Source organism: Papilio xuthus, unplaced genomic scaffold (genome assembly GCF_000836235.2).
Source record: "Papilio xuthus unplaced genomic scaffold, Pxut_1.1 DF829758.1, whole genome shotgun sequence".
Classification (NCBI taxonomy): domain Eukaryota; kingdom Metazoa; phylum Arthropoda; class Insecta; order Lepidoptera; family Papilionidae; genus Papilio; species Papilio xuthus.
The window spans coordinates 117824-138274 of NW_013528891.1; the positions used below are offsets into that span (position 1 = coordinate 117824).

Consider the following 20451-nt stretch of genomic DNA (forward strand, 5'->3'; position numbering starts at 1 on the left):
TCCGTCGATTAAAGGTAGGCAGCGCATATGCAATTGCGTATGTCTATGGGCAGCAGTCACTTCGCTATTTCAGCAATTTCAGGTGGCTGCTCGCTCGTTTGCCACCTTTTGAAATAAAAAAAATGATAATCGAGAATTTCCTTTAACCATAAAAAAAGACTTAGATGACAATCTAGTCTGTTTATACATAATATTAATAAAATTATATCGTCTGTCATATCGAGAAAAAATCATATTTCATAAACAAGGTGTATTTACATTACTGATAACGGAATTTTTTTAAGATTGTCTGACTATCTATTTGTCTGTCCGCGTTCTTTTCGGGTAATATCTGAAAAGATTGCGCCAATTTCGACGTGACTGTGAAGGAAAGAAAGCTGACGCATGCGAGCATTTTGTGTACTATTTTTTCTGCGCATGCATAGATGAGGGCGACGGCTAGTTAGAGTTCTCAGTTAGAAGAGCCGACCACCTGTACAGTCGGATTGATTAAAGCTCCGATGGCAAACTAATACATGATTTAACGCGCACAATTATAATTACAATGTACAATGAGCAAAGATTTAAATAAAATGTTTACATTTTATCCTCATGTATTCATTGCTGGTAATTCTTAGAAAAGCTAAAATGAGTAATTCTAAAAAAAACACGCATTAACGCGATTATTCGTAAATGTAGAATCTTAACAGAGCTAATAGTATAAAGATTAACCATTTGTTTTGAGATGGAAATCTCTGTATTAAACATATCGTCATCCCTCTTACTGTCTGAGACAAAACAGAGATAACAATATGTTTCGGGGATTTTGGTCTCAGAAACCAACGGTAAGAAAAGCAAATAGTTAATACATAGACACATAACGATGTCCAGTTTGCAAGATTTTCTCTAACACTTTAAACTCGCTATATTTACTGTATTTACCATTATACCAACATTTTTTTTCTTATAAAGCAAACTTGATATTTTAATAATACGATTTTTATTCATTGTGTCGAATGACGTAAAGAATTGTTAATTATGAATTAGATTTCGTCGAGCGTTGACATTGTTTGACTGCGAAAAATTCCATAATAATTTTACTGAATTATTTTGTATTTAAAACAGTAATATAACCGTTTATGTTGCATTTGTGTAGATTAATATTGCAACAATGCAATAAACTATACGCAACGGAAGAGAGTATGGTTATTTGTGCATACGTGGTAGTGTCACACGAGGACAGAAAAGTATGGTAGAACAGCAAGCCTGTGCAGTACTACTACTGTTTACGACAAGCGTCTTCGTATCATCATCATGTATTATTTGAAGATTAGTATAAAAATGTTGACGTACTCTACGCGGGATAGGGCGCTGAACTTTAACACAAATGTTGTCGTAATCTACTGTTTTACATAGTAAGTTTTCGTTCAAGTAATAGTGGTACTGCACTCTCTTACTGGTCTGCCACATGGTGCCGCCCTCGTGGGAATCCATCACTAGAGTGTTCCAAATTGAGTGGTTAGTTCATATTGTGTTTGTATTTTAGACGCGAGCTATTATTGGATGTTTCATCGTTATCGGGGTTTCTTTCATATTTACCAGGATTTATTATTTAGCAGATAATTCTTATTTACTGCATAACAATGTTTTGCTATACGAATTAGGTACATAATACCTTAACCTAATATCATCGTAGTAATTGTTTGTAAGAAAAATCAATGATTCTAAACATATTTCCTATATTTCCAATGTTTAAACATGTAACTGCATATTAATAACAGTTATTAATAACCTTGTTACTTTAAACTTGATAATTGCAAGTTTTTAAACTAAAATTAATTAACTTGTAATTGTACAGAAGGTCGAATAATTACGTGACACCTTTAACAACTAATAGTTATATGTATTACGCAGTAAGCTACAGTACGACACTGAGGCAGAATAAACAGATTACTGTTTTTATATGTCTCACAATCTTATTAATATTATAAATGCAACAGTTCGTAACTTCAGGGCGAACGAAAAGTACTACACGGAGTCGTAGGAGATAGTGTCTTACGGTTTGTGTTTTTTGGATTAGATTCCTTTTAATCTTGCACTATTTTATGGTAGCAACACGTACAAACGGTTCGTCTGAAATTACGACAAAGGCATGAGGCCACAGCCCTAGAATCATAAACGTATAAATCGAATGCAGTATAAGACATGGGGGATTTAAATTATTCTATATCTGTACACATCACAGGAAAATCTTTAGTAAACCTTTATTTTATGTATCATATGTTTTATCTTACTAATATTATAAATGCGAATGTTTAGATGGATGGATGTTTGTTAGAAGGTATCTCCAAAATGGCTCTATGTATCTCGATTTAATTTACCATAGATGTAGAGCATTTTCTGGAAGAACACGTATGTATGTATGTTACTAAATTTATTTTTAATTCCGTACGGCTGGAATGGCGGGCGGCAGCTAGTTCTACAATATAACCCTTACAGTGATTTCTATATAATTTCGATTGTAATATTGTAAAGGCGTGAAAGTTGATATCTTTCAACTGCCTAACTCTTTGGTAACAAAACAACATTGAAATAGGACACTTGTTTCACGGAAGTACGTCATCATTCAATAGATAAGATTTAGTTACAAGTGCAAAGGATTATTGATGTTTTTATGTCTACTATAACCACTTGAATTTTGTCAAAATATAGCAATAAAATAATAAAGCTTTTTAGCCATAATATTATTACAGTATGTCACTTATATTACAACAAAACTCACGTCTCTAACACAGCGGCATAGGCAGACTACAAACTTTTCTTTGCGTCTTCCACATTTTATAACTGCACTAGCTGAGAAATTAAAAAAAAATACTTAATTAGTAACCTTTGGTCTTGAAAACTATGTTCTACAACTAAACCAAATTTCAGAGATATTCATGCAGTCGTTCTGGAGATACCTTCTGACTAACATCCATCCATACATCTAAACATTCAAAAAAAAATTTACTTTTAAAATGTGTACAAATAATTTAAATTCATATTGAACTGTTTTTATTTCCTCGCTGGGGTATTTGTTGAAGTGTTGCGGCCGTTCATTAAATACCATGTTATATAAATGATGAATGTCACAGAGTCAACGTTTCTACATTTATTTCATGAAGAAATAATCTCATGCAATTATTATTTTTAATGATGTCATTGTGTTGCCATTATTTTTTAAAACAAGACAATTTTGTTTGAACCGAATTGAAATTGTTTCTGTAATTCGATATAGTTCATTTAATTAATTAGTTTTAGCTTCTGCCCAATTGTCAATTGTATGATTTGATATGATAAATATAAAATAAATTTTATGATTTTGTAAAAAATAGACCTTAGTTTTAGCTATTGATTTTTACTAGGCGCATTTTTATTACTTTCCTTTTACATTTTATGTTTACTTTCCTTCTTCTTATTACTTGATATTTTAATATATCGTCTTTGTACATATTAAACTTGAAGTATATTTTAACACAACTCTTATAAAGAGTTTAAAAGCGAAAACGCAATAAGTTTAAAGGCGTTAACGTTTGACTGTTTGACCTTTCGGCAGCCGGGGACGCTGGGGCTGTACTTATACTGTAATAACTGCGCTAGAAATGGGAATGCTCTTTGTTACTGAGGTGTACGCTCGTTTGCTTAATGCCTTTTTTTACTGCAGAGAATTTGTAACACGACTTGACATATTACCTTTGAATAAGTTAGATCATAATCTAAGAATTTATTTTACCAATTAACTTTAACAAGAAATTACCCTTTTGACTTAAAATTAGTAATTTTCTTCCTAGGATCTGCGTCCATATTTGAAAATCTAAAGCAAAACTATTTCAATATACTAAAAAAGTTCAATAATACGCAGAAAATTAACAATATAAAATAAAAAGCGAAAAAACGATATAAATTTTTCTCGTAAATTTTATTGGACCACTTATCATCAAACGATGTCGTCAGATTACAAATTATCTTCGTAATAAATCGAAATTGTCAGAAAAGCTTTTGATTGCTAATAGATTACAGAATTAAAGGAAACGTAAAAGGAAATAAAAACCTGACAACATATAACTATCGTAAAGACATACAGACTAGTTGTATGTGAAAATAATGTACAATATAATACTATTATACAAAATCGAATATTTACAATTTCATGACGAGTTTTCTGAAGCGTAAATTAACATTAAGAATCAAGGTTTTGAAAACTTGACGTAATGTTTTTCTCAATTTCTATGTTTGATAATTTTCGTTTGACTCGGATTGACTCACGCGCGGCCGATTTACTGAAATCAAAACAAACATTTCGCATTTACGCGTATTTTTTGCTTATTTAATGTATTTTTGCGAACAATGAATTTATTCGTTTATTCTTTGATCTGTTATGACGCTTGTACAAGTAATCATTTATTTCGTATTTTGTATTTGAAATCAATCTTAAAACATTTCAAACGTAGAGGAGACGAATGCTTTCAAACGAATAAGCAGCCTTTACGTTTCTTGACAATTCTAAACAACATGTACTGAGAAAAGAATGATTTTATTATTAAATACTCGCTTTTATCATAAAAATATTTAATAAAATGAAAATAATAGTTTACTAGAAAATAAAAAGTGAAATTGGAATACTGTCTTCTCCAATAGATGTCTGTAAGTGAGCTTTGGAGAATGTCAACGACATGAAAACGGATCCAGCTTTGTGTTTGTGTTTGTCCTCCGCCGCACCGGAAGTGAAGGCTTGGAAATTAAATTCTTACAACGATCTAGAACACATATACACACACATACCGTTTTAACAAAACAAAGAACATGGTGATAGTATGCGAGCTTGATTCACAAGTAACAACCTTAAAAATAGGATAAGTATTTTTAGAAAAACTAAATATTTGCGAATATCTACTTTGTTCAAAGTTCAAGATGGGGACGGCTTAACTCGGAAGTTAGTATATACCAACTTTTGAGTCAATTTACTCAACTTTTCCTTTTTATAGGTCGCTTTGAAAGCTGTGTATGTGTAATTAAATAGATAAAAAAATGTATTCGATACTTTTAAGTTTAGTTCATCACAACACACATCGGTACAATTTTGTCGTAGTCGTAATGATGACATTTGTAAGGGCATTGATGGATACAGAGTATTGATATTAGGAATACGTATTGCATTACGGTAATCTAGTACCTACTGGCTATAAACTAACGCGTTAAGTTTGAAAGAGATGTCTAACTCTGGATTAATGTGCTTCAATAATAACTATGATTTATGTTTACACACTCAATCACATTGACTTTTAAATGGTAGTAAATGCAAACGAATACCAATTTCCTTACCTATTTTTCAATATTGAAATGTTGTTAAACAACTTGAATTAGAAGTTAGTCAAGAAACTTGAGAAGAACTTGAAGAAGAAGCTAGTCAATAATAATATTCGTAAGAAACGGGATTCTTAACATAATGGAACCGTTTGAGCTCCGGTTATTTCGGCACACTTGCATACACCATGATCACGGGATGAGTGTAATCATGGCACATACAAGAATCCCATTTCTTACGAATGTTATTATAGTAAAAACTACGGAAGTTTAAAGTGATATAGCTAGTTTACAATAATTTTAGTAAAGGCTTGTTTGAAAGTATTTAAAATAGTTTTTTTTCCACAGATGGAGAGGAAACCTGGATTTCTTTACAAAATTATAAATTAAATAACAATGGCCAAAGATATTATTCGTTCTTCATTTATAATTTGTAACTTAAACAAAGGAATGATTGGATAAATAAAACAAAATGTTGCGTTACTTTAAATTAGCCTCTATAACAACATTCCTTATGTACAACTTGTGTATGAGTACACAAAGTGAGGTGGACAGGAAATATCTAAATGAAACTCTCACAATTGATTCAATAAACAACTTACAAAAGAATTTAAACATATTAAATGATGAAATATACAAGAATATAACAAATAAACACTATAATATCAAAATTAACAAAAGATCTGCAAATGTGACTGAAGATTTAATCATCGGTGAAGAGTTTTTAGAAGTGAAAAATTCAAGCAGAACTAAAACCACATATGCATTTGATAATACAAATGAAATCAACAACAATACCAAAGATGTATCTGACGATTTAACAACAGAGTTCTATGATCAATATAATTATACAGAAGAACCATGTGTAGGTGACCCGGAGTTCTGCAACATGACGAAGGAAGAGTACTTACTAATGCTATATGACTACATATATCCACAACCTTACGAGTGGGTCCTAATAGCTACACATGCGATAGTGTTCGTCATTGGTTTGATAGGCAACGCTCTTGTCTGCATAGCTGTGTACAGGAACCACTCGATGAGAACGGTCACCAACTATTTTATAGTCAACTTGGCAGTTGCAGATTTTATGGTCATTCTAATCTGTTTACCACCGACCGTGCTGTGGGATGTTACTGAGACCTGGTTCTTTGGTACTGCTATGTGTCGGATTGTATTATACTTTCAGGTTAGTATATTCTTTCAGACAGATAAATAAAGACTTATTATAATGTTCCATAATTTCAGTTTAAAGATATTTTTTTTGATAAAGCAGCAGAAAATCGTAATATGTGTCCACTTTTTACTAAAATATAGCCATTACTGATTTATTGAAATAGTTTTCAAAATTAAAGAAAACATGCAGTTAATAACAAAGTTTGTATTTTGTGCAGTCGGTGTCAGTGACGGTGTCAGTTCTGACACTCACCTTCATCTCAGTGGACCGCTGGTACGCGATCTGTTTCCCGCTCAAGTTCAAGTCGACGACTGGCCGTGCCAAAACTGCCATCTTGATTATATGGCTACTGTCTTTGCTGTTCAGTAAGTCATTCAATTCAGCTACTGCATATTCTTAAGTAATCTGTTACAATCGTTTGACTAAAAACTATATCCTTATGTTATTCTTGTAAGTGCCAAGACTTATTAGTATTCCATCATTATGGTTAGATCCTCGGTTCTCTACTTTTTGTGTTTAAAGCTTTCTTGTTTTTAATTTTTGGTTGCTTGATTGCCTTGTTATTTTTCAGAAGTAGTACGAGCAATATTGGTTTTATTCACTTACTATGTAAGCAAACTAAAGGAAATCTGAACTTGTTAAATTTTTGCAGATGTGCCGGAGTTCGTGGTGCTGCAAGTGGAAAGGAAGATGGAGCTGAGATTCAACGTGCAGTACTTCATGCAGTGCACCTCCACCTGGTCAGACGATAGTGACCTCAAATGGCACATAATAAAGGCACTTTTCCTGTACACGTAAGTCATCTTACAATTTGTATATCGAAGCGGAATCCATTGTTGTATAAATGCCAAGGGCATTCACAATTTATTGTATACGCAACATCTTTTGCTTGTTGCAATTCTGCGAGCGTTAACAATTTCTATTATAAAGAATAAACTTGTCTTTTGTATGTCGTTGAGATGGACAGATGTACCGACCGATAAATGTTGCATTCAGTAAATAAGCTAAATCTTAACAACTAAGTTTTCAGTTACGGTAGTTGTTATTTATGTCAAAACCTTCGTTTTACCGAGTATTCGTCATTAACAATAGAATGAAATGCATTTTATTATGATTTAAAAATTGTATGAAATAAGATAACCATAAATGTTATTTATACTTGTGATCTTAATGCTTTATGTAAATATCATCATGTTTGCGATATAAATATTGGGGAACATTTTGCATGATCTATTTTTTATCAATCGCTTGACTGAAGCCCCGTCTTTCTTTAATATTACATATTCGACCAAAATTGTTCCCTTTACCTTTCGTAATATGTCATTGATGCTGATCGATTCACAATTGATTACAGTTGTATCCGACTGACTCGTGAGAGTAATGTTTTTTTACAAGTTTGTAAGTTTTATATTACATTTTGTTATATGTAGGACACATCTACTTGTGACCTTCTGGAGCATAAACGGTTTAACTGATTTTGAAGTGAGGTTCTATTCGATTTGTCTTATTCCAAAGAAAGTTAATATGTTATGTTAATTTGAAGTGGATCTTGCTTTTTATGATACTATAGTTTATTTGGTTTCTTGTCCTTTTTTATCAGGTTTCCACTACTTCTGATGATGATCGCCTACTGCCAGATTGTGCGAGTATTGTGGAGGTCAGACAATATCCCCGGACACACGGAGTCACATAAACTGTGCTCGGCGCCCAGCGGACACACTAATTGTAAGTATTGAAACATATCGCTAGGCAATAGCGTGAACCGTTTTTAGTCTGAATGTACCAAATGCAGGTTTAACCTACGAGTCAATTTTTTTATGCAAATGGAAAAGCTCTGCCATGTTTTTATATCAAAAGATAACCGACCTCATGGTCAATTAGTGAAGGTTTTTATTAATTTTCTGCCAATAACTGCTAACTGTGCCTTCACCAAAATTTATTTCAGCAAAGGCTGAGGCTTTATATCTAAAATTAATGGATCCTTATTTCATAAATCAATTCTGCTTCATTAGAAACTTCCAGATTTTTTTTCCGAGCAAATAATTAATTGCGTCCGACCGTTTTGTAAAGAAGCGGTAATGAAAATCAATTTATCAAAAGTAATTTCACGCGCACTGGAATCCATCACAATTTGACATGGGTGCTGAATAAAGGGCGGCGCGCACTATAACAATTTGCTGACGCGCGGTCTGTTTATGTGAAAATCAATTACGAACTCGTCTTTTTAAATAAACGATATGACAACAACAGGAATGTTGTATGGAATACAAATTCAATCCATTTAACAGAATAGCGTCAATGTGATAATGTCTCAAAATATTTATGAACACAATGTAGTTAACATTTACTTGCTTAGATATATTTAACTGCATCATAACATAACACCAGTATCTTATGACATTAAGGCCCTTTGTACAGCGGACAAATAAGTTCCTAAATATATTAAATCTGTTATGTCCGCTGTACTCAATAATTCAGTGACATGGAGGTTGTCAGCAAGAGCCTAACCTTTACAAAGCCCAAAGCAATCCTCAAGATACACTACATCTTTTTCAATACTTTCGGTTATGCCTATCATATCGTTGACTCGATTTTTTTTCAAAGAAAATGAAAGGGATGACAATATTATATAATACAAGTGTCCCGGCAGCCGATGTCTACTGTTATTATTTATCGTACAAACAAGACCACATATTTTGTGTTAAGCAAATGTATATTATATTCAATAGTTTTGTCACATCTGTCTTGTACGTTTTTATTGTCGAATCATTGTTTTCTTTTACTATTTTCTTTGTTCTATACACGTTTATGTTGTTAAATAAAACAAAGGTATTTGTATTTATTGCCTTCTACCTCTTGCAATATTTGCTTCTTTGTTTCCCTTTTGTCTCGTTTGTCAAGAGAACATCAAAGTGAATGTTGACTTGCTACTTCATGCCATATAGTACTAGACTTTCCCCTATAGCGAAATTGTCAAAAATAGGTTACCTGACCTTCATTTATATTTCTGTATTAATGTAAATGTACGAGTTAACATAACGTTAACTTAAACGTGCCTCGACATAATAATTCAAAGTAAATCACTCAATAACACCTCAACTGCAATTTTGGTTCCAAGTTTACGCAAATCCCCAATGAGAGCACAGCGTCACGATTCATATTTACGTTACTTTTATTCTTAGCCAGTTTGTTTGTAATTTACAAGACGATAGCATTGCTTATGTTGATTTTATATACGAAAGACTTTCTTTTAATATGGTTGCTCATATTAAGTACATAATACCTTTGAATATATTGGAACAATGGAAACATTGACGCTGTAGAGTTCTGGCATCTGAGTCTCGAGCGTTGGCTCGAGTATTACACGTGACAGATATCTGCTCTTATCGGTAGCTTGGGTAGCACTGACGGAAGATTGACTTAGTGTCCCTGCTCGTACTTGAACACTTGGGACAGTGTAGCCAACAACACACTTACAATACAGATAAAATTATGGTAATAATTGAATCAGTCATCTTTAAACATCCTGCAACTGTAAGACTGTGTGAATGATGATTCTTATGGTGTTAATGTTGTTTTCGATGCGGTAGGGCTGGCTGCCAACAGACGTACAACGCCTTCCATCCACGCCAACGCGTCCACCGAAGGTCAGCTGCGGTCGCGTCGCAAAGCTGCCAAGATGCTGGTGGCTGTGGTCGCCATGTTCGCTGTCTGCTACTTCCCCGTGCATCTGCTCTCTGTACTCAGGTCAATTTGCGTTAAGAAAAAAAATCTCAATCAGGATTATTGCAAGAAAAATACAAATTACACAAATGTCCAGTCCAAAGACTTGGATGAAAGATGATTGTTGACAAAATAACCTTAGAACGAATTTGATCGTTCCTTCTGTCTTGTTTAGCCCATGACCAGTAATTTAACAGTTGCATGAAACAGGGTGGCGTACGACGTGCAGCAGAGCGACGTGATGACCTGCATTGCTCTTATCTCCCACGTCATGTGCTACGCCAACTCCGCCGTCAACCCCCTCATATACAACTTCATGAGCGGTGAGTTACCCACATACTTTATATGTACGATTAGCTACATAATCTGAGACTAGTAAATCTTTTTCTTTTGTTTAAATAATACTTGTCGTGATCGTCATCAGACGATAAAGTTTTATTTATTTATATGAGGAATACTTCTCTTCATTTCCCAACTGATGTTAAGTGTAGTTAAATCTTAGTTGTTTGTGCATGCAGAGTTTATGAGAATTTGAATGATTTCATTCGGATACAATATGTATCAATTTATTATGAAAGTTCATAAACTTTCAAAGCAAAAGATACTGTATACCAAACATATGAGAACACTTATTTTCGTATAAGAAAATTGGAGTTTTGAACTAACAAGGGTAAGATGTACACAATTTGTTTGTTTTTTATTAATGACGTTAGTTAAATCAACTAAAATTAAAGTGACCTTCTTAACATTTAATTAGGAATTAACTACAACATAACATTTCACCGCACACATTCTCCATCATTTGATACATACTTAGTGAACTTTAAAAGTGACAAAGATCAAAATTAATGTATTACTTAACTAATTTGGAAGATTTCTCTTTTTTGGCATTTTCGTTTTACAAATCATATCGTTTTATTTTATAATTTCTTGGTACAACATGTTTGTTTTGTTTGAATGAGCGGTATTATGAACCGCGTGTTAATTTCCTTTAAAAATACGTCACGCATAAATATTTTGCTTACAGGATTCCCTGGGTTTTCAGGTTAGTAGCGACCGCTGGCCCTGACCGAAATTATTGTCACGCAAACTACCACCTTTCCCCCCATTTTTTGTCGCATGTCTTTTATGTATTTCTGTGTAAAAAGTTTTATTATAATATTCCAAGAAAATTAAAAAAATGTCTCAACTCATGGAAATGCGGAACTCAGAATAATTTATACCAATAATTAGTTCTGAAATTAAATAAGACCGTGAGCTATATTATAAAAGTATAAATTATAAGTTCGGTTAAATTGGATCTTGTTTGTGGCTCTCCTTACGCGGCTTGGGCCAGTGTCGATTGTACATTATAAAAGTCTAAATCAAGCAGCTCGGTTTATCAAATTAGTTCATTTTATATAGAAGCACTGTAATCGCTTATGTTTGTTAAAATTCGAAACACAAGGCGTTTATACTGCACATATTTACAAACACATTTGAAATTCAATTTATATTCCGCATGCTATTACTCGATACATTTGTGCAAAAGTCACAATATTTAAAAGTTTTCGAAAATTAACAGTTCCAAGATTTATCTGGAAATATAAATCCTTTATGTCTTAGATAAGTAAAAAAAAAGAAATTTTGTTCATCCAATAAAATCTTGGAATACAGATATCATTTACTTCCCTTTTAGTTCCAGCACATTATGACAATATTGGCACGAATTTTATTTTCTACAAATTTGCCAATTTATTTTACATCTCACGTTCACCGTGTACCGTCCCTAGTGCGTGCCCGTCTGCTGCATCTGTTATAAAAACATTCTTGTTGCAGGAAAATTCCGCCGAGAATTCCACAGGTCGTACTTCAAATGTTTCTGTTGCTGCTTCAACTCTGCAGCTCCCGACCAGAATGGTACCTCCTTCGCACCCATCGGCAGCTCCAGAGCGGGCACCACTCGGACTGTTGTCAGAAGGAACGACTCCTGCGCCAGCTACAGACTGACACATCTCTCCCCTTCGAACCATCATAGCATACATAGAGACTGCAGCAGGAACACCAACACTTCGTTCATCGAGCACATGAACGGCAACAGACGTCCTAAGATCAGAGATGATTCTATCAGTGAGTCAGGCACCAGGTTCACTCTGGCGACCGATGTCGGCAGAGATTGACATTTGGGTAAAGATAATTTCTTCGTCTGCTACAACAATGAATTGAGGAACCGCGACGGAATCGAAAGATACATTGCGAGGAGTACGAACAGCATCGATTGTAAACCCTATTACGATTGCTTCAAGGGTGCGGGTCCTAGTGGATGTGAGGGGACGGCGACAGTGACAGAAGAGAGACACAGCGACACGCACGCGGACTATCGAGAGTGCGACAAGGAATGGCGGGAACTTTTCAGGGTCGACGACGAAACTAAAAACGGGTTTAAATCTAAATTTAATCGTAGCTTAAACAGCTGTCAAATAAAAAATAAAGGAAAATGTAATATGATCTATTAGTTATTATATACTGTATAAATAACGTTAATAATTAATTATAAGATAAATATCAGTGATGTGCGTACAATGGAGCTTAATTGAATGTATTTGATAGTCGTTTGACGATTCATTGATAATTGTGTTACGATTGTGGTTGAATGTATCAAATTATGACACAGTAAAGTAAGTGATCGCAATTGAAAAGTTACGAGTTTTGTGTAAATTATTCTATTTCTGGGAAGGTATTTGTTAATTTTGCTTCACATCGACGAGTTCAAATTAATTATCGTTTTATTCAGTCATTTATTTTAAATAAAGAGCTTTTTAAGTATTATTAAGTAATGATTAAATGATGTACATAATATCAATCGTTTTAATATTATTATGTACACACGTCATAAGTTTTCAATACATTGACCCTAAGCAAATTTCTTTAAACGTCTTTTTCCACTGACACTTGTACAGAGACATATTGCCATCTCTTTCATTCTCTATGACTGAAAGAGACAACAATATGTATCATAGTAAGAATCACAGTTTTCACGGTTAGATTTTCAATTGGGCAATTTGTTCCGCAACCGTTATCTAGCTCATTTTGCAGGCCATTAGGTAAGTCGATCTCACGTCGTATCATAGAACTTAGTTAATTTTAATTGAGGTAATGCGATGCTTTGAAATGAGATGTAGTTCATTCAGTAATGAACCAACACTATACCAGTGTATAGTGTTGGTAAACGCTCCGCCGGGGAGCGCAGGAAATGTCTTGTTTACGCAAAACATACGCGGCACCCGTTCGTTAGCGACTAATAATGTCGAGCCCTCAGTTATTTTTAGACCAACATTATGTTGCTCGATTGCGTTATTTGGATTTCAATATTTCTGGATGAACTATTTTTGTTGCAACAATATGTAAAACTCAATAAGTCAGATTAACAGTACCACTGCGACTCTCCGATCTTCACTCGATGTTTTGCATTTCTAATTTCTGATTTTTTTTTAATAAACCATGTACATACATACATATTTAGCTAGATTTATAGTCTAATTGTAAATATTATGTGTCCATTATTTCATTATTTAAATGTAAATTGTTACGTGTAGTTTACAAAAACAAATCTTTAAAAATTTTATGAGACCAAATATTGTAAATAATATTTTTGCATAGACTGTAACACTATATATACCTATTTATTTTATTTATAAGTTATTTAAATAATGAAACAGTATAACTATTTTATTAAAATGCTACAAATTAAAATAAATACTAAATTTCGAAATAAAAGTGAAATAAGTTAATTTTTCCCAAATTTTAATGAAGTATTTTACGTGATAAATAAATAAATTAATGATTAATAAAGAGAAATTATAAAATAATGTTTTGAATTTAAAAGTTTTTCGTTGCAATCTGTACAAAATAAAGCTTTCAAAATATATTTCACTTAAAAGTCAAATAATTTCTTAGTCAATAATTTTAAAAACGTTAAATAAAGTACAAACAAAAATTATGCTTCCGTTTGAGTCTTGTTGAGTTCATTGAATTCTGGAACACTTTTTCTTAAACAAAATTTTCTGTTTAAACAAATGTCGTTTTTGATTCGTGTCAAGATTTGCTTTTAAAAGCTATTTCATTTCATTTGAGTAAGTATATCCGTGAGTCACTGCCGAAGCAACGAAATATATTGGCGTCTCTTTTTTCTCTAAGAGATTAGGAGGGACGACGATATGTTTATATTAGATGCGGCGGTTGTGGCAACTCACATTAAAATTTTATTAGTTTTTAAATTCTTAAAACTCTTCCTTTTGGACTAGGATATGTGTATTTTGTGTACATTTTATTTGATGTAAAAATATGTACAAATAAATATATTGAAGCATTCTTTGGTAATTTTATTTAATACGATGTTTTTATTCCAAAAAAATTTATCTCAAAAACTGTTACTCACAATTTAAGGCGCGAAACTGAGCGGCAGTTTCGGTCAGGGCTGTCTCAGGCAGACTTTTACTGTTCAGATCCATGAAATATTCAAGAAGGGCGATTGCACCCGAAAACCACGTGTATGACTGAAGTAGCAAGAGAGGTGTGCCAGGAGGTTCGTGGTCTCTGCCTACCCCTCTGGGTTACGGGAGTGAGTTATGTTGGTTTATTGAGACATGTAACATTGACCACAACATACATAGCTAAAAATTTAACATAAAATTATAAGAGATATAAGTTTATGTTAACGCGGCTGGTTTACGAGCCGGCGCGATCTTCGCTTCATAAACATTTACAAGCAATATTCTTAAGTATGTTTATGATTACAGACATCGTTATGTCTCTTACATATCAAATTCTAAATTAAAGGAACATTGTATTAGAATAAAGTTTTAAGTCAATTCATTTTTAGACATCATTAGTTACAATCCTTTGGCGCGAGTTTCAAAGTTAAATGTCAGAATGATTAGTGAGGGGACATACTAGTGTTGTGCCAGTACACCGGCGTAACATGCACCGCTTATCCTCGCATGTAATATTAGTGCAATTTCTCTCATACTTCTTGAAAAATACAGACATAAATATAGTTTTCTTATACATGTTGAAATTAACGTTTAGATAATCACTAGTGCTCGCCCTCGACATCGTAAGCGCAGAATTAAAAAAAAAGCAACCAGTAACATACCCGTCCACATCTTGGTATTTTTCCGTCAAGTCCAGTTAAAGTCTGTCCAGTCGTTTCGAAGATTACTCGGTATAAACGTGGCATTGTAGACAGACGGACAGACAGAAATGTTTATAAACTGGTTTTTCTATCAGCAACGCAAATATATTATGTGTACGATTTTTTTTACCATATTAAATACAGACACTACAATTTTCTTAATAATATAAAAGATGGCGACATAATTTAATAAAACAGTAGACATATCCTTAGCTTTTCAAGTTGATGAATCTTTAGAACTCGTTATATTTTTGTATATTTATGTTGTACGTAAATATAAAGTTCAATTTAATTAGATCACTCTGTTTGCGTTGTGTGTTGTAGGAAATTCTCTGGTATATTGAAGTAAGTAAACTATACATCAAACGTCGGTGCCCGATTAGATTGACGTAGCCATCTGCTGCCAATTCCCAACGCAAATTGAACCACTAACTACAGTAAGACAAACTTAACTGTCCCGTGAGAAAGGCGTTGTTATCGCGTTCAATTCTGTCAGAAAATAGAGTAAATATTACTCAGGCATAGAAAATGACACACGAGATAAGACAAAACCACACAACTGCAGTCCGACAAGGATCTATGACACTTTTTTGTCATGTTCATATTTGATGAAGAGGCGTTCGTGAGCTATTGTAATTAAGTTTCATGAATACACCGGTTCAGATAAGTTTTTCCAACAACTACGAAATAAAATATCGTGCAATAAAAATTTTAATTAAAAAAAAATTGATATGCGGTTGTTTTTCATTTCAAAAAACAAATTTATCTTCGTCTGATGAAGCATACATTTATATTTAGACTCATCGATAGCAAACGTATTTTGATAATAATTTTATCATTAGCTAGCTATCGCCCACGACTTATTCGACTCCGAATTTTAAAAAAAACGTAATTAGTGCTTATGAGTTCTTCTAGACTATGTTCTACATCTGTGTAAAATTTCATCAAGATCCGATCTGTCATTCTGGAGATATCTCCAAACTAACATTTATTCATCTAAACTTTCGCATTTATAATAAAAGTAAGATTAGACCTCATTGTTATAAATTAGATAAACTTTCATTGTTAAATTACTGGCTGAAGACTGGCAAAAGATGTTTAAAACTAAAAATTAAAAAAAAAAGTTAATTTAAAAAGAAAAGTGGCCACCATTCAACGCAGTGCGAATGGTTACTAAACAAATTAACTAAACTACAATATTAAAAAAAAACTCTAGTTCTATTTTTATGAAACTAATCAAAATTTAAAACCTATGTATTATTTATTTGATTAAATAGAAAGAGATGACGCAATATTCCAGTCTGTTACTTTGATGGCAATAGACATTGGAATGAGATCAAATAACATTTACCAGAATAAGGCAGCCTAATTCAATTTGTTGCTCTCAATAGACAAGGGACAAATTCTAATGAAACTAAATTTTGATGCTTTCAATAAAAATATTGAAACCAATTCCACATGGATTTTAGATTATATTTTCCGTAGACTGGCAATCAGTACGCTTTTAACGTACAAGATATATAGCTGTTATTGTATTTATTCTGTTGCATACTTTGGTAAATGTTGCATAATTTATCTGTTGTGTGTACTTGTCTAATAAATATAATAAATAAAAAAAATAATATAGATTCTATTTAATAGCTTTGATTAAAATAAAAATGAAGAATATATAAACTATGATAAAGTAAAATAGAAGTGTGAGAGTATTATCAGAGTTACAATAATTTCTCTAGAGACGATACTAACACTAGTTCTTAGTAAGTTTCAGAACTAAGTAAGAAATATATTTTTATAACTTAGTGAAGCTAACTACATCTGATTTTAACTGGCTGTTGCAATTTGGCAAAAAAAAATAAACCTGCAGGCCAAAGAAAGCGAAATTCAATCAATCAGATTTTTACATCGTAAGGAAAACGAACAAGCGGCCACGAGAATTCCCTGAAATAGCAAAGCGACCGCTGCCCAGAGACATCCGCAATTGCAGACGCTTTGCCTACCTTTAAGTGACGGAGAAGGGGTCACACAGAAAGAGAATATATCCCCTCCTATACGTCCTCCGTAAAATTCACTTCCCCTCCCCATCCTTCCCATGAAAAAAAAGGGTGGGAATATAAAGGGGACTAAATAATGGTTTGTATTTCCGAATGTAAACATGTCCTTATAAAGACTTGCGACTTGGCTTGGCTTTTTAAGGTGCAAGTTAGGATAAAAATTACGTTTACAATATTCCCTAGGATAGGATAACAATAACTGCGGACTGCGAAAAAATCCATATCGTGGTTCATATACAAGTTTCCTGAATTTCTCTAAAACTCATTTTTATTAATTTTCTAGTGGGAATTACTTCTCTTGAGTATATATTTTCTTGTTACTACGTGGAAATGCTTTTAGCGTTATCCTCAGTAAATATGTTTTCCTGGAAAACTTTACTTACAAAATCCATTTTAATTGTTTCTTTACAAATTATCAAGCGTTGTATAGTGATTTGTAGAAAGCATTTGACGTGATTTCGTATTTACAAGACAATTCGTTTTATTATGTATTTCATTTAACAATATTTTGCTTTTCAATAATCATATAAGCTTCTGCTAGCTTTATTTAGATTATATTAAACAGTGGTAGAGCCCGCTTTAACATCTTCGCACGAATCTGCCCGGCTCGCCCAGTGAAATACCACGACCACACAGGAGACAGGCGTCAAGTGGAAGCTATTCCGCGTTTCGTCTGATGAGTGTGCGTCCCGGACGCCTAATTTAGTTCTCTTTCCCTTCCCACCCTTTTTCTTATAAGGAAAGGATGGGGTGTGGTAGTAGACTTTCCGGATGAGAGGATGCATGGAAAGGGAAAATATTTTCTTTCTGTGCATCCTCTCCTCCGTCGATTAAAGGTAAGCAACGCATATGCAATTGCGTATGTCTATGGGCAACGGTCACTTCGCTATTTCAGCGATTTCAGGTGGCCGCTCGCTCGTTTGCTACCTTATTATATATTTAAAAAAATATTTACAAAATTGTATTAATAAGAAAACTCTATATTATAAAAAGAACTAAAGTGTCAAAAGATATTAAAAGATATTAAAAATTACATTTATTGAACAAAAATATTATACAATTTTTCACTTTGTAAGTTTAATTAAATCAATCTAAATGCAAATGATAAGATGTTCGACCTTGACGGTACTTTGGAAAGTTTTTCTTAACTTCAGCCACAATTTGAAAGTTTCACAATAAGTTCGAGAGAACACATTTTCATAAGGACCTGAATGTGGCGAAAAGTTCCTGCGTCAATGATATTTTACATTCTTTTCATTTTATTAACTTATATTAAAGTGTTTTTTTTTGTTTTTTTTTGTTTATAATATATACTGAAACCTGTTCAAATTTGATTCTGCTGTATACAACAGTGTCGTTTTTTGATCATCGTTATAACAAATACTTATTATATATTGGAAATAAAAATATAACGTTGCCACTTCTTTAAAGCAGCATAAAGAAAAACTCTTGTGCCTCCTGTGAGGTTTGAACTCACGACCCCTGGTTTACGAGACCAGTGCTCTACCACTGAGCTAAAGAGGCTTGTTGTCAACTAACTTAATAAAGATAGTATAATTCAAAAGATCTAAACACAACAATATATTCATAAATATATATGAGTTAATAACTTAGTTCACCATCATATGAGATGATATCACTTGACAGCAGAAGGGTAAAGAGGTGATTAAAACAGCGCCAACTAAGTCTCAAATGTTTTTTACAAGTGCTAGTTTTTTTTATTTCCTTTTATGAGACGTGAACGATGCGAGTACCAAAAAGATCGTATCAGCGTCGCTTACGTCGCCACCGGATATGAAATCTGACGCTAATCTATATGCCACAGACTTAAATATCATTTAGAATTATGACATAAAGCGATTGCTCGCGATTTCGTCTGCGCGGATTTGTAAAATAATCTACTTAATAATATAGTCTATGTCATCAGTCGATTATGTAGCTTTTCAACGGTGAAATCATTTTTTTAAATTGGTTTTGTAGTTTCAGAGCCTATTCAATGAAGACAAACAATCAAATCATTCCTCAACTCCTCAAAAAATAGTTTTATTATCTGTCGGCCTCGGACGTTATTTTGCAAAATACTTGCAGGAAAAAGTTATAATATAAAAATTAATGTTTTACTGATTTCTGATAATGTAAATTGCATGTCTAATTGTTTATAGGCCTACAACAATATGCCAGAGCCGCGCTACAGTGGCGCCGCCCCATTGTTCCCAGAGATTCGTCGCTTGTTTTACGTTCAATCTTGCGATCGCATCGTATCAAGTATACTATAGATATATGCCCAGATATTACACAGTATCACACTCCGATTTTCAGATTGAACAAAAGCTTAAGAAACCATTAAATGACTGACTATGGCAGGTAAAATCTCTAATGGTTTTCGATGTTTAAACATTCAATATTATATGAAAAAGGTTGGGGAAACTTCTAAAATAGTAGGATTACGGTCTGCCATATTATTAAGATAAACTATCTTTGAAAGAGTTTCCCTGATACTAAAATAAGTTGGCGCCGCAAGAATCTCGCCCAGGGCGCCGAAAATGCTGAAACCGGCCCTGTGTGGTATTGAACTAATGTAGCATTACAACGATCGAGTACAGTGGATCAAGAGCTCCGGTAACTCCAACTTTTGTGGTAAAAGTAAACAGTTGACGTGAAAGGGGCGTAACTAATTTAGCGATTACGCTCAGGTCAGATGGAACATTTAGTCGCCTGTCGTCAAGTGGAGCCCGCTTACAGCGGTTACGATTTTGTTTAATATTTTTTTTCTTTAACCATTGGCATTGCTATTCTTAAACAAATTGATTGTCATATATGCTTTTCTATAGTGTTTATTGCGCAATTTTCGTAATTATTATCTTTTAAAATTGTTTACTATAATAATTTATATGCGGATAGTTGCTCTCATCGAAATTTCAGCGTTTTCTTACATTTATTTCGGTAATGTAAACCCACTGTGAGAGACACATTTGAGTTAACGTTATATAATTTTATTACAATAG

At 33.3% G+C, this 20451-nt stretch overlaps 1 protein-coding gene and 1 non-coding gene across 2 annotated transcripts in view; one reads left to right on the top strand and one right to left on the bottom strand.

Moving 5' to 3' along the window:
• The window catches only part of NGR-A5 (neuropeptide receptor A5), a 31163-nt gene extending 18474 nt beyond the window's left edge, over positions 1-12689 (top strand). The window contains exons 2-8 of the mRNA XM_013318974.1: positions 5671-6511; positions 6717-6864; positions 7152-7293; positions 8100-8224; positions 10090-10246; positions 10433-10545; positions 12041-12689. Of these exons, the coding sequence (XP_013174428.1) occupies positions 5795-6511; positions 6717-6864; positions 7152-7293; positions 8100-8224; positions 10090-10246; positions 10433-10545; positions 12041-12381 (1743 nt within the window). The 5' untranslated portion in view covers positions 5671-5794 and the 3' untranslated portion in view covers positions 12382-12689. The remainder of the gene's footprint in view (positions 1-5670; positions 6512-6716; positions 6865-7151; positions 7294-8099; positions 8225-10089; positions 10247-10432; positions 10546-12040) is intronic.
• Positions 12690-18898: 6209 nt separating this feature from the next.
• On the bottom strand, positions 18899-18970 carry TRNAT-CGU (transfer RNA threonine (anticodon CGU)). Its single transcript has one exon. It is a non-coding gene; the product is annotated as a tRNA-Thr (tRNA).
• Positions 18971-20451: the final 1481 nt, after the last annotated feature.